This window comes from Phocoena phocoena, chromosome 13 (assembly GCF_963924675.1).
Source record: "Phocoena phocoena chromosome 13, mPhoPho1.1, whole genome shotgun sequence".
Lineage (NCBI taxonomy): Eukaryota > Metazoa > Chordata > Mammalia > Artiodactyla > Phocoenidae > Phocoena > Phocoena phocoena.
Genome location: NC_089231.1, coordinates 7,927,225 through 7,943,075, shown reverse-complemented (window position 1 = coordinate 7,943,075; position 15,851 = coordinate 7,927,225). Strand labels below are relative to the sequence as shown.

General features: G+C 38.0%; 1 protein-coding gene across 1 annotated transcript in view; it reads right to left on the bottom strand.

The window, feature by feature from the left end:
- Positions 1–5,728: 5,728 nt before the first annotated feature.
- Positions 5,729–15,851, bottom strand: part of CD226 (CD226 molecule) — a 105,796-nt gene continuing 95,673 nt past the window's right edge. The window contains exons 4-6 of the mRNA XM_065890478.1: positions 13,398–13,500; positions 8,670–8,727; positions 5,729–5,842 (exon numbers count right to left, since the gene is read on the bottom strand). Coding sequence (XP_065746550.1) covers positions 5,729–5,842; positions 8,670–8,727; positions 13,398–13,500 — 275 coding nt within the window. The remainder of the gene's footprint in view (positions 5,843–8,669; positions 8,728–13,397; positions 13,501–15,851) is intronic.

Here is a 15,851-nt window from a genome sequence, read left to right as displayed (position 1 = left end):
CTAACAAGCGAATACAACAAGTTAATAGGATACAAAGCATACAGGTCCTGTACATATTTAGTTAAAAATACACCTAAGTAGTACAGCACCACCAAACCAGCTTTACAACAAATTCTAAAGGAACTTATCTAGGCAAGAAACACAAGAGAAGGAAAGGACCTACAATTACAAACCCGAAACAATTAACAATTAACTGATTCATTTTGTTGTAAAGCAGAAACTAACACACCATTGTAAAGCAATTATACTCCAATAAAGATGTTAAAAAAAAAAAAAAGAATGAACCAGCAGAAAAATATAAAATCAGCTGAGGTTAAATTTTGAAGAGTGAAGAAAGAAAGTTATCAGAGCTCAAAGTGGTTTCCTGCTTGTGGACCATTGGAGTTGCCACTTTTTCTCTGTTTTCTAAACTTGTTCCATCAGTGTCCTGGAACTGCTATGAGCCACCCATATCGCTCAAATAAATTAACTGTTTTTTCTATAACATAGTCAGCATCTGCTTCTAATGCTTAAAACCAGTACCCTCAACTTTTACAGACACAAACCCAAATATAACAGGCTTCTTATTGTGCCGTTTTCTGGGTACTGCTTAAATACTTGTAATCTGGCACCTCATATCCTTTTATACTGGGAAATTTTCTCGAATTGACTCCAGGATGTACTGTCCTCTTTCTACTTTTTTCTGGATGAAGAGAGACACCAGGATGACAGCTATGCAGAAAGAATCACTGCTTGTCAGCCCAAGTCAATGTTCTAGGGTAATTTTTTAGGAGGAGGAGATTGACTAAATATCTATTGCATGTCAGAGAATCTGGAAAGATCTCTTAGACCATTGGTGAAGAGCCTGAGATAAATTTATGGTAAATACAAAAATAGTAAACTACAAAAAGAGACAATTATTAACTCTAGGTAGGAAAAAAAGTTATGTAGGAGAGAATGCATAATCATTTTTACCATGGGATTCAACTAAGAAGAGTATTGGCAAGATCATCAAAAATAAACACCAAATATTGAAATAATCAAAATTTTAATATAAATATTTTGGAAGGATGGGTACATGGGAAAGGTATACATGTGTGGTGAGTTCGTGGAGAGCAAGACATCTAAATCAATAAAGAATGTCTAAAATTTTAAAAATCTAGTAATGATATATGTATACTATTCAGAAAAGTAGAAAAAATAATCAGAAGTGAAATTTGTTGTCTCAATGGAGGGAAAATGCAAAGGACAGGGTACTATTTTTTTGCAAAAAACAAAAAAAAAAAACAACCCTTGAACAGCACACTTTGACTCTTTGAACTACATGCACTTATAAAATGAACTGAATGTTGCATTGAGATAGAAGCTACAAAGTAACACTGGTTTGATTTTTTTCTGCATTTAACTCTTCGTGTTAATATTATTCTGTAGGAATTTTCCCCTAATATTCTTTGATAACAAGTGAAACTAACAATCATGGAACTCTACATTTTATTCATTCAAACAACAGAATACAGTATATCAAGGTAAACATTTGCATGCCTTACAAAACCCAAGTCTGAAATTACATATAAAGCCGGAAAAAAATGTTCTAAAGAGGGTGACTATGTTACTTATGCAAACAGGGACAATAGGCAATAAATGGGGATTATTCCAGACATTTATCACCCATACCCCCAAATTAGATCTTTTCTTACAACACCTTACAACATAGTCTTTAAATCTCGAAAAACATAATATGTAATCCAACCTTGAAGACTTGTAAAATTTTTTAAGAAAGCATTGCAGTTAATTCTAGAAGCCACAGTTCTACCTATTGGATCACTAGCAATAGAAAAGTTTTAAAAAAAGCTTATTTTTACTTTACAAATGTATAAGAGCCTAGAGACTTGACTTAGAATAATCCAAAGAACAGACCAGTGGAAAAATGTATTAATTTATGCAAAAACCTGCACGTGAAGGTCAATACTTTCTAGACACTACATTCTAATAGTGGCCTAACTAATGATGATAATAAAATAATGGTATTACATGTTTCTATTGTTTTATATTTTTCAAAGATATTTTCTTATCTCTACTGTGGAAAGAAGCTAAACTTTGTACTCACTGTTTAGCACCTTCATTCTCACTATATAAGCATCTGTATTCTACAGTATCTTCAATCTTGTTGACATTTCACACCAGCAGTACAAAATACAGCACGTTATTAAAAATCAAGGAGAAGAAAAAACAAAAAAAATCAAGGAGAAGCATTTTGATTACGGTGATTTCTAATTACGATGTGGACTCTACCAATTTGGAAAATTACTGTAATGTAGCTGTAGCTATTTTTTAACATAGTTCTATACAAACAAACATAACTTGGATGTTTACAATAAAGGTAAACCTATTTAAATTATTTTTATTTTACTTTATCTTGTAAATTGATAGTCAAAGTATTTTAAATGTATATGTATAATATTTTAGTAATAAACCATGAATAAATGTGAATATTGACTAGCTGAAAACGCTAACCTCATCCACCTGCCTCCCACCCATATAAGCATGATTACAAGCTAATGAAATTCCTATGCGATTTTCTCAGCATGCATAGAGGCTTTTAAATAATGTTCCAAGGTCTCTCTGATGATAATATAATCAATACCCTAATCATTGTAGGTTAATAAGATGTATTCTTTCCCTGACAAAACTGTGTACTCTATACTGACATTCAACAAACTTACCTACCTTGTCATTACACAGCAATTCCTTGTAACTGGTTACTTTAATGTAAATACTAAAACAAGGGCATTCAAAGGAAACACAGATTATTATTTAATGTATTATGTATCAGTATAAATTATATATGTAAAAAAGAATCTTAGGAAGCATCTTGTTTCCTAAATAACACCTTGCAAAAAAGATTTAAAACATAATTTAATTCAAGTCTGACCTTTCATTCCGTGGATCTGTTTTGATCTGTTTCCTTAGTAACAACTGGAATAGTAGGTACAACAGATTAGGGAAAAAATATATACATGTGTGTTTGTAGGTGCATATATACACACACACATACTATATATATACCATATACCTACTATAGATACCATATATAGTGTGTGTGTGTGTGTATATATATATAGAGAGAGAGAGACAGAGAGAGAAAGACAGAGAGAGCAAGCATAGTTTTTTATATATATTAGGTAGAGTTCACAACTCCAGCAAGTTAGGTATAATATTAAAGAGACTACAATGAAAGTGATTTGTTAAGTAGAATATCCAAAGAAAGAAAATGAATGAACGGAATTTCATCAGCATAACAGCTGACAGTGTAGCAGGATCAGTAGAGGAGATCAGAGAAATTTCAGCAGGATTTAGGAAGGTTCCAAATCCCCGAAAATATTCTGAGCCCTGCAGAGGAAGAATTTATAGAAACGAAGGGACAGAGTAAATAGTTCTCGTAAGTATTTTGAGTGAGAGATTTTTATAAAAGGTCAAAACACCCATGGAAAAAGAGATGAGTTTCAAGTGTTCTGGAGGCTTTGCAACACGTAAGGGGTTTGCCACAAAAATCTTCCCTGAAACCATATTGTAATGGTAGAAATGTTTTACTTCTCACCTACATTAGTCACTGAGGATTTGGTTATCAGAATCTTCCAGAAAGTAATATTTTTATTAACTTTTAGGGAAAATAAGTCATTTATCTTTTAAAGGATGTTAAGTTTGCTTCACCATGCAAATTGATAGATTCAGCCACGAAAACTTTCATTGATCTGATATAGTCAACAAAACAGTAGATGGTTTTCTTGTAAAACTGCCTTCCAACTTTGTTACAAATATATTTGTGGAAACACTTCTTGAATCCAGATATAAAGATCTATAAGCAAACAAAATAAAAATGAGAGCTAACTCTCATTGCATGTACGTAAGTACAACTGGGAGTGGTCGGTTTTACTTTTTCCCTTCTGAAATAGGTAGGGGCATTCACAATTTCTGTAATTCACAGATAACTGCACTATGTGGCGTGCATGTATTTAAAGATAAAACCATAAAATACCCACTGGCCTGCTAAAGCTGCCAATTACAGCTTAAGAATCTGTCTAGACAGTGTGAGAATTTGGTCTGGGATTGCTTTAGATTATCATGAAAATTCTGCAACTTTGAAACCTAAATGCAGCCATTGTGATGAACCTTTTAGAAATGAGGATCTTTTTTTTTCTTTCTTTTTTTTTTTTTTGGCTGTGCCACACAGCTTGCAGGTTCTCAGTTCCCCAAGTAGGGGTTGAACCTGTGCTATGGCAGTGAAAGCCCAGAATCCTAACCACTAGGCCACCAGGGAACTGCCTAGAAATAAGAATCTTTTAAAGATGAGTATTAGAGACACGAACGATCATTATATTTGGTCATTACCAAACCATTGTGGTTTCAAGGTGACCATGACTGCTACTGAGTTTCACAAATTCTTTTCATTGTTGCCTGCATCTAGAATTTGGACAATGGCAGGCATGGTCTCTAATTGCCCTGTCAGTCATAACATTAGGCCAAACTGTGTCTTTGGCCAAACTTTGAAGCAACAGAAGTTTCTTTGCACCTTCCTATTCTTTGATCCCTTTTCCTCGTTCCCTAACCCTCCCAGTGCTTTGCCCCCTCTCTTTTCTACCCTACCACCCTATACCACCACTTCCAACTATCATTCTTTTTCTCGTATTTAAATTTCACATAATTATTTTTTTAAAAGCTAATAATGTCTAGGTACCTCTTTTGAGAGAAATTATGTATTAAAAACGATTCTCAGAAGTATAAAAAATTCAATATAAAAATTGTTACTGTTGGATCATCTACTACTCTTGCTTATAAGGCTAAAGCAGGGATAGTGAAATTCTATATGAAATCAGAAATGGATTTATTTGAGAGTAGCAAAGGAAGAGATTTCCCTGCCACATTTATCTTCCTCTTGACCATTTAGTCCTTCTACTGCCAAGTACTCTTCTGGACCAAGCTGGCAGAGTAGGTTCTAGAAGTGGGAAGAGGGAGAGCTAACCTAGACCTGCCCTCCTACTCTTTTTAGCCGGCTAACAGAAGATGTCTTGGAAGGTCATTACAGTCCGCATTTGTTGGCAACCAGCCCAGCTTCCAGGCTCCCCTTTACTTTTTCTAATAAAACTCTGAATTTCCCAGTAGGGTGCTTTGGTCCCACTCCTACCTAGCTCTAGAGGTGAGCCCTTAACTGACTTAAGCATTTTCATCCTTTCTGGCCATAATGACTGTTTTATGATGGACAAGTAACCAAATGTGTTTGCTGTATCAGAACAAACTCTTTGCCAGACAGAAACAAGGATTATGAATTGCCAAGAGTTGTTGGCAGTAATCTTGGAAACACAAGGGAAAAGCCTGAATGAGAGCTAGGCTAACACCAAGGAAGTGGATCCAACACTGTGAAAGGGCATGCAGAAACTGTCTTATATCCATACTTAATTCTAGACATAATATTTAAGCCCTGGTAAATAACCCTTGCCTGAAGGTTGATCTCCCCTTGATTGTTCCATTACAGGATTCAGTAAGTTTCCTTTTATGTGTGAGCTAATTAGAGTCAGGTTCTCTAAAACATTTCTGTTAAGAATGCTCTCTAGTTAAGGCAGTATTTTTCCTGTCAAATGAAATAAATTTGGTCAACTAGTATCCAAGGTAGACACTAAATAGTGGGAAGAAATTGTATAAAGATCCATGTGCATAATAGTCATCATTAATATGCTCAGATTAAGGGAAAAGCTTAGACTCTAGTCTTTGGTCTACGAGAGAAGGTTGGGTAGTTGACATAAATATCCTCTCCTGCACCATCTGAAGGCTGATTGGCAGGGACAGGAATTCTGTAGTTGTTGGTTGCCTAGAAAGACAAACACAAAGGATGTTAATAATTCACTGCATTTCAGCACTTAATAAAGACACTCAAAACATAAATCTCTCCTTAGTTCAACCATGATATAGGTCAAATTTCTAGTACAGTTAATTTCATAAAACATTCTCTTCACTGTATTGAACTTCTGTGAGAAATTACATTCTTGATTTGCAGAGTGGTGAGTGAGATACAACAGAGACCTAGCCTTGATTATCACTTGATATATTGTGATATAAATTACCTGTTTAAATGTAAAACTCCCTCTCCTGATGTTAGGCTATTTCGAAGAGAACCATTATTTGTATTTTTTATATGGAAAGTCTAGTACAGTATTTTCCCATAGTGGATAATCATTAATTTCTGTTGAATGGAAAAATAAATATTTTTAAAGTACACAGTGTGCTGGCTTAAAAATAAGCAACTGAACACAATTAAAAAATTACAGGGATTCCCCTGGTGGCACAGTGGTTAAGAATCTACCTGCCAATGGAGGGGAAACAGGTTTGAGCCCTGGCCCAGGAAGATCCCACGTGCCGCGAAGCAACTAAGCCCATGAGCCTGCACTCTACAGCCCGTGAGCCACAACTAATGAGCCCGCATGCCACAACTACTGAAGCCCACACGCCTAGAGCCTGTGCTCTGCAACAAGAGAAGCCACCACAATGAGAAGCCCGTGCACAACAACGAAGAATCGCCCCCGCTTGCCGCAACTAGAGAAAGCCCATAACGAAGACCCAACACAGCCAAAAATAAATAATAAAATAAAATAAATAAATGTTTTTAAAATTACAAAAATAAATGCACATTCACTTTCAAGATGATGTTATACAATCATTAATCTTCTCTACCTTAATTGGGTCACTTTGACCACCTGTATGTATGTGTGTGACAGAAAATACGTAAGCATAAGTGACAGAGGAGAGAGAGTGGGGGTGGGGCAGAATTGAAGGGAGGAGAAGAGAGGGAGAGAGAGGGGTCTTTCGGTGAGTAGTCTGAAAATTTAGTGTGGTTTCAGTGTTTGCGAGGAGAAAGTAAAAGGAAAATTCAAGTGCTATTGTTTTCTACGTAGTTTGTCTAAAAAAATACCCCGCAGAATCAAGTAGGTCTAACTTCACAGACCAGTTTACTGTCTAACTTTCTAATCACCATTCAAATTATCATTATTCTGCAAGAGCCTGGAAGAGTTGAATACCTAGTGAGGAAGTTGCAAAGCGCCTTTCCTCCTCTGAAATTCACAGCAATAAATGTGGCTTTGGATTGGCTTGAATGGACAACAGCTAAGGACAGAGAAGGGATCCGGAAATTGCATGTGACAGAACACAGTTTCCTTGCGTGCAGCCATGGCAGGTCAGACAAGGCCAGACTTCTCCAGCCTTCGCACTTGGTGCCCAAAAGCAAACCATGAGATATTCAGAAAAAAATTTTTTTTTGTTTTGCAAAAAAGTAACTACCTAACAGAAAGAAGAATGTTAAACTGATAGATTATTAAGAAGTTTGAAGCACACACACTGGATTGTCAGAAACTTTTTAGTACTTGAGGTTTGGGCCATGTAGCATTCAATGGCAAATAATTAAATTGAAGAGATATGGATGTAATTTTAGATAACACTTAGGGAAATGTTTTATTGTAAAATTTTGTAAACACAATAGTATGTGTTAAAGAGAATATCTGACCTATAGTGGAGACAATGAGCACGAAAATAAGTGTCCCTCTTATCTTCACACCCAGAAGGGAATTTCTCCTCTGTCAATTAAACATTAAGGGGCAGGGGCACGTAGAATAGGAGGACAATGTCAAGTTCACTCGATTCCTGCAGCCCAACAAAAAGGTCTTTAGCTTTATAATCTGAATGTCCGTTAATTAATAAATTAATCCAAACATCGTAACAATAATGGATATCCTGCATTGCATTTTTCTACGTGCTTGCTATGCTTTTAGTTACATTTAATTTAATCCTCACAATAACCTCATGACATAAAAATATTATCATGCCCTGTACTGGGTCAGATATCATCCCCCCTAAATTTTTGTCCTTCCCAGACCTTCATTAATGTGACCTTATTTGGAAATAGGGTTGCTGCAGACGTAATTAGTTAAAATGAGGTCATACTGAAGTAAGGTGGGCTCTTAGCCCAATATGACTGGTTCCCTTATAAAAGGAGAAGAGATACACACACACACACACACACACACACACACACGGAAGAACGCCATGTCAAGACAGAGGAACAGACTGGAGTGATGCGTCTACAAGCCAAGGAATGCCAACAACCACTGGAAGCCAGGAGAGAAGCACAGAACAGAGTCTCGTCCCAAGAGGGAACTGATCCTGCTGAGACCTTGATTTTGGATTCCAACCCTCCAGAACTGTGAGAGACTAGATTTCTGTTGTTTCTAGTCACCCTCTTTGTGGTAATTTTGTTGCTGCAGCCCTAGGAAACTAATACAGATTTTGGTAATGTGCAATGTTGATTATTATTATCTAGTGTAATTGCTCCTTTATTTATGTGAATGTAAAACAAACAGTTTCAAAAGGTATTAATAATAGGAGATCAGTTCAGAAAATAACCATTTCATCAAATAGCTGATACTGGAACAACAGGCAACTGCACTGGTTAGGTTATTGAAAGGAGAATAAAAAAGAAGATTGCTGGCTCCTAATAAACCTCTTGCGTGTTGCAACGGCAAAAAAAAAAAAAAAAAAGGCAAAAAAAAAAAAAAAAAAAAAAGAAGATTGCTAACTGCAAAATGGACTGACTTTACATTTATCATGCACAAAAGGGGGGGGGGAATGACAATTCTGAGAAAACTTACCCTATTCTGTGTGTCCCAGTACTCTTTAAATAGGCCTCTTTTCTGTCTCCTTCTCCTTCTGGGGAAACATGTACAAGAGAGGTAATAAGAATGACACTCCAGCACCAGCGTTATTTCAGACGCTCTATAATACCTCACCTGTACCCGCAGCCCACATGCCCTTAGTGATTATGTTAAAGCAGCTGTCCACAGCGGTTTTATACATACTCACCCAAAATTCCACGGTCCTAGATTTTTTCATTTTTCGTACCTTCTCCAGTGTGCTCACAGATGGTGAAGGCAACTAAATGGATATGCAGCCAGTTCCTTAGTAATTAATCTCAGTGAGTTTACTAAAGAATGGTGCAGAGTGGATTATTATTGATACATAAATGACTTAGAGATTTCCCACAATTAAAACTTCCTTTTAAACGCTAACAGTGCAACTTCTTGGATGACAATGACAATATAACTAAGCTTTATGGAATCTTCCGGGTGTTTTACTAAACCACCTGTATGGATTACTTTATTCAGATTTCATCAGAAACTCTCTATTTAACGAACTGGGGAACTGAGGCACTGTGAGGAAGAGTAATTTGCCCCAAATCACATGGTTGGTTATCAGCAGAATCGGGATTTGAATTCACAGCCCTCCTTCCCGACTACCGGGCTCACTGCTTCTACAGTCACATTGCTGCAGCTGAAAACGGGCCATCCGAAACCATACTATTCAATAAACTCTCCACAGTTTCAACAAAACTTATAAAAACCTAACTTCAGGAGGAATCTTTGAAAAGAAAATACAAGAGAAGAGAGTAATGTAATTGAATGCAAAGATGAAATAACTACATCCAAGTGTATGGAAATTGTTATCATGGGGAGATGATTTTCATCCCTCTACAGAAAAGATTCTTATTGAACCACAGAGGGGACGGGACAGATACAAAAATGTCGAGGTTTTTTTTAAAGATGAGGTTATAATTACTCCACAGAAATTTTGAAAACCTGGCAAGATAGTCTCTCTCCAGGGAAAGGTTGTTCAGATAATCAATGTTGACTCTGATGGTCTCTTCTAGTTGCTATGAAATCCTCCTACCATGTCAACAGAATCACAGACTATGTGCATTTATGTATTTACTTATTAAGTAGTATTTAAACGAATTATTTACTTACTTTATGTGTAAATTTACTATGTGCAAGTCATATTTCTAAGATCTTTTATATAAATTATTTATTCTTCATAAGAAATCTATGATACAGACACTATTATTATCCTCTTTTCACAAGTGAGGAAACAGACACAGATCTATGACTTTTGATCCTTTGTTAAATTATCCTTCACAAGGCTTGTTATATCATAATATAGAGTTAACTTTCCCAAGTAGGTCCAAATATATATATATACATGTGTGTTATATATATAAACAAATATATTTTTTAACATCTTTATTCGAGTATAATTGCTTTACAATGGTATGTTAGTTTCTGCTTTATAACAAAGTGAATCAGCTATATGTATACATATAATCCCCATATCTCCTCCTTCTTGCGTCTCCCTCCCACCCTCCCTAACCCAACCCAACAAATATACTTTTAACATAAGCTTAGCATATACAATGTGATGAGGAAAAGAGAAGATGATTTTTTTCTCCAGTTTTATTGAGATACAATTGATACAATACAGCACTGTGTAAGTTTAAGGTGTACAGCATAATAATCTGACTTACATGCATGATGAAACAATTTCCACAATAAGTTTGGTGAACATCCACCATCTCATATAGACACAAAAGTAAGGAAATAGAAAAAACATTTTCCTTGTGACGAGAACCCTTAGAATTTGCTCTCTTAACAACAGGCATACATAATGTAGAGCCGTGTTAATTATATTTACCACGTCGTAGATTGCATCCCTAGCACTTATTTATCATACAACGAGAACACGAAGTTTAGAGTTGGATGATCTGCGTCTAACTTGTGCTCTGCAATTGACTAGTTATTTGCATCTCTAAAGGTCAGTCCTCTCACCTGTAGAATAAAGGCAGTAAACATATTCCCGTTCTGGCTTGCTTGATTCTAAGGAGTTTCCCTGGGATGAGGAATGATCAGCGCTGAAACCCGGAAAGTCCCAGGCAAACCAAGACACCCTATTTGCTGTGAACCTCGAAGCTGACGACAGAGGTAAAAGTAAGTGCCTAACATTTGCTCACTAAATATTAAATTTCTTCCTACAGACTCAGGTGTCAATCCCTAGACTGTATCTCGGCTCCTGTCACGCTTACTGGTGCTATGCCTTCCCCTAGCCATGCTCACTGAATGTGGTCACTATTCTGGTCTCTAACTGGAAATGACACCAACTGTGCTCCAAAGGCCTCGTGCTCACAGGCTCCCCGGTGCTGGGCGTGAAGGAAGAATTCAGTCTCCTTCAGGCACCCTGTGATGTATTTTGGCTTCTCTCTAGGTCAGCACATCTGAAGCTGAAGCGGCAGGATTATTTTAAACAGTTGCTAAGACAGAGTTCAGAAGGTCATTGTTTAGTCCCTTGGGTCATTTTTCAAGACGTTTCCATTCTAAGTAACGACCACAAATCAATACCAATGACAAGGTAGAAAGAACAAGTGCTTTTTGCTGTGTGGTGTTTGGCCATGGTTATGCATTCAAGTCCACTGATCTTCTTTTTATCACATTTAACCAAGTGGGACAAGATATCCTACAGTTCAATTTAGCTATTCATGTAAAACTGATGCATTTTCATGAAGCTAAATCCTTTCTGTCCAGTATCTGTGACCCTCTCGAGGTCTGTCCTGTCACTCACTCTCTCCTAGCCATATTCCTTGTGTTCCCATGTGCTCCTGCTGTCGAATCTGCCCTCAGTGCATTTTTTAATCAACCAAGGTGAAGCAGTAGAGAAATCCTCAGTGTCACTAACATCCTTACCTCAATTTGCTAATTTCTGACCAGGGAAAGACTGGAGGGCAGCCCATGATGGACAGAAAGGAACAACGACAGTTTCATGTTTCAATTTAATTAGACAAATGCTTATGGACCATCCTTATTTGGAAAGATTAGCGCTAAATGCTATCAAACACTAAAAAATGAGTAAAACATAATCCCTGCCATTATGAATAGAAGGGAAGCCAAGCATGGAAGTGATTAAACTACAAAGCAGGCTGCGAGGTGTGGTGGTTAAGAAGTGCAACACGATTCTGGATGGTGACATCACGTCTACTTGTAGGGAGGGAGAAGCAGGACAGCCCTCCCAGAGGGGACACGCATCCCACACCTTGAATGGTCTGCAGGACCAGATCATTCTAAGGCCAAATATGGGGGAAATCAGCATTTTGGTGTCATAACAAATGGGAAGAGTCAGGCGTGTTCACAGAATAAAAGTTGTAGTTTTAATACATTTTGTCAATATCAGGGGAGTAAGTAAAGTAGAAAATATGAATGAATATTAGGTTGGGGTCAGATTAATTGGGCTGGGGTCAGAACAAAGGGCACCTGTGCCACAAGGTCAATGAGCTTAGCGTTATCCTGGTGCCAGTGGAAAGACAATAAACAAGTCTTAAACAGGGAGATGACGCAGCCAGTCTAGCTTTTAGAAGAGGAACCAGGAAAATAACAGATGAGTTAGAAAGGGGGAGTACCGCTGAAGTCAGGCGAGCAGTGAGGGGAGCCTTCGAAGGGGATATGGCGACGAGATGGGGAAACCGATGGGAAACCCCGTCAATAAGCACGCAGGACTGTGTGTGTATGTGTGTGTGTGTGTGTTCGTGTGTGTGTGTGTGCGTGTGTGTGTGTGCGCACGCATGCGTGAGTGGTAACATTACTGGGGGAGAAGAGTGGAGATGGATGTATTCCTTCACTCAACAAACATACAGTAAGTGCCTACCATGTGTCGGACATTCAAAACGTAGACATCAAAAGTTTGGTTCCTTCTTTCCTTAAGAATTTAACACTTTAGTTGGATCACAAGTATAAGGAATGATTCCAACCCAATATGACTACAGCTAAGATTGCAACAAATACCTAGAGTGGTGAGTTGATGAACATGGGGCAGCTAAGAAGGGAAGAGTTAACCAAGAACAGCCTAGAAAATTGCCAAGTGTGCCACAGGCGGTAAAAGGTAGGAAACTTTAGAAGAGGCCAGTGGCCACCTGCTCTCTCTAGGGCAGTCCCTCCCAACTCCTTTCTTCTCAATGATTTGTAATAAAGGCACCTACACTGATTGTTTCAGAGAATATAGAACCATTTAAAATCACGTTGCTTGCTTATTAGAATATGCATGCCACTATATCTCAGTCACCACTGCCACAATAAATATTTAATGAATGAATGAATGAAGGCATTATTACTGTTCAATCCTGATCTTCTCTCAGAATCCATCTCTCTCTCTCTTTCTCTCTCTCTCTCTGTTACACACACATACCTCCCCCTCACCTGACAGCCGTTTTCCTTTGCAGGAGGAGAGGAGAGACGGGGTAGCAGACAGAGCAGAGGCACCAGGCGGCTGGCTTTGTTAGTGCAGGGGTGCACTGCCCACTCCTACTAACTCTGAAATGAGTCATTCTAGCCTCCTCCTCCAACTTTAACTCCTTCTCTGCTACGTACAAGAGCAGCGCTCAAAGTACATGGACTCAGTACCTGCGTCGTAAGACAGCTTGACCAACTACTGGGTTATTAATGGAGAAACTCCAGCATCAGAATTACTCAGGGAAAACTAGATCCAGGAGGAGCTGCAATACTCACCTCTTATAAGGAATGGCAATGACGGTGGTAATCAGGATAATCAACAGCAACAACAAAGCTGTCCCTGCGGCCATGAAGAGGATGGATTGGTTATTGGTTTTACCTAAGAGGAAACAAAGTTATAGGAGGAATTAGGAATTCAGCTAAAGCCAGAAAGGAAAGGGAAGTGGGAAAATTAGGAAAGGGTGTATTAATCATCATAGGGTAACAATGTAAAACAAAGATTCCAATAAAAAATAGGATGAGATAGGGGAAAAAGATTTTTCTTTCAGTCTCCTAAATACTTCTGACTCCTCACAGATTTTCACTAGTTCCTGGATCTAATGGTGGGTTTGACACCTTATTGAGACCAAGAATAGAAAGCATTCAAGACAGATATCACTTCATTCTAATGAGCTCCTGATCACATACATGAAATCTTTTGTAGGAAAAAAACACATCAAAATAGTATATAAATGAAGATTACTTCTTAGTTCTATTGCATTAAGTACATCCAAGACACAACAGTATGTAACTTTGATGTTTATAAGTGGACTTTTGTTCAAGAAATATTGTCTACTCAATTACGGTTAATGATAAAAATAATCAGGAAAAGCATGTTACTTTTCCAACTCAGCGATTAACTGGAAAGAGCAATGGCCAGGGAATCTGAAATTCTCATCCTGGTTCTTTCACTGTTTAGCTGTTTGACCTCCAGCAAATTCCTAACCTTCTCTGTCAGCCTTCCTTCAACTGTCAAGTGATGCCAACACTTCTAATTGCATCACAGAGCTGTGATAAGAGGCTAATAAGGCAATATTCAAATATTTGCTCACCTCTGGAGCCAGATCCCATGAGGCCAGAGACCATTTCCTCTTTCAAATGTCCTCCTGCCCACAGCACACCTCACCCACCGCCACCCACAGAGCTCCTTACAAGAAGAAGAAACTCATCAGTATGTGTTGTTGATGGAAACAGGATTGAATTGAAACCGAGGCGCCATCTTTCTTTCTTCTTCTTCTTTTTTTGCGGTACGTGGGCCTCTCAGTGTTGCGGCCACTCCCGTTGCGGAGCATAGGCTCTGGACGCGCAGGCTCAGCGGCCATGGCTCACAGGGCCAGCTGCTCCGCGGCATGTGGGATCTTCCCGGACCGGGGCACGAACCTGTGTCCCCTGCATAAGGCAGGCGGACTCTCAACCACTGCGCCACGAGGGAAGCCCCGAGGCGCCATCTTTATGGCCATCTCTATATCTTTAGGCAGCAGATTTCCCAGGAAATTTGTAGGAAAGGGTCAGCTATGGCAGAGAACAGCACAGCTTCCCTCTCTCTTGAAATAAAAGCTCGAACGCTTGTACCCTGACTCCCAGGCTATCTGGAATCCCACAGCAACCTGTAAACCATACTTTTCACAGCATTCTTCCCAATCCTTCACTCAGATGATTTCTTCCTTCCTGACCCACTACAGCTGAGATTTTTTTCATGATAAGAGCTCAAAGTCTACTCCACTCATTCTTTTGCAAACTTTACTGCAAAAAGAAACTAAGTCAAAAAATAAACATTATTTTTATGTTTTAAATTTGTTAACCTGTAAGGTGAATGAAGATAGAAAAAATATATGAACACTTTTAAAGACCTTGTATGTAGTGCCTAAGATAGGGTTTTGTCCAAATACGATGGGGAGAAGGAAAGCGAAACTTATTCAGAACAAAAATACATTGAACAACAACAAAAAAATACATTGAACCACCACTGCAAAAGGAGCAAGGATATTTTTTCCCCGTCAAATATGAAATTAATGTTTTTAAGCTCTTGGCACATTATTAAAAGCAAACAAAATACCTGAAAGTATTTGCATTATAACACAGGCCTATAAAAGGACCGCAGTTGCTGTGCTGACATAATTTGAACACAGTACATGCTAAGGTTAAAGTAAATAGGCATGGTGGGAAAAAATGAAAGTTATGATCAAAAAATTCATTGACAGTATTTTGGGAAAATTATTTACCTGTTTTTTGAAATTTAGATCTTAATTACAGGAAAAAATTACAGTAAAAATAGCCAATCTGGGTGGACTGCAGAGATCTAAATGTTTAAATGTAAACATGAGAAGAAACTATAAGTGAGTATTATTTAATCTCTGTAATGGGAAACGACTTTCCAATTTATACAAATAAGCAGATACATAGGATTGACTGGGTCAAAATGAAAAATATCTGTAGGTCAAAATCATCACATGTAAAGGCAAAAAATTAGTATCTTTAACATACCTTTGCTATCAAGAAAAACCTATGTTAAGACAATAAGATAAAAAACAACTTATTAACCAAAAGTGCTTAAAGACAAGTTTGCATGAAAGGAAGAAGGTGGCAAGATGGACGACCTCAGGCTCCATTTGGGGAGAGAAATCTGCCGCAACCTGCCTCTGGGAAGAAATCGCTCTCTGTGCGTCAGACCTTTTCACGAGCTTCTTGCAC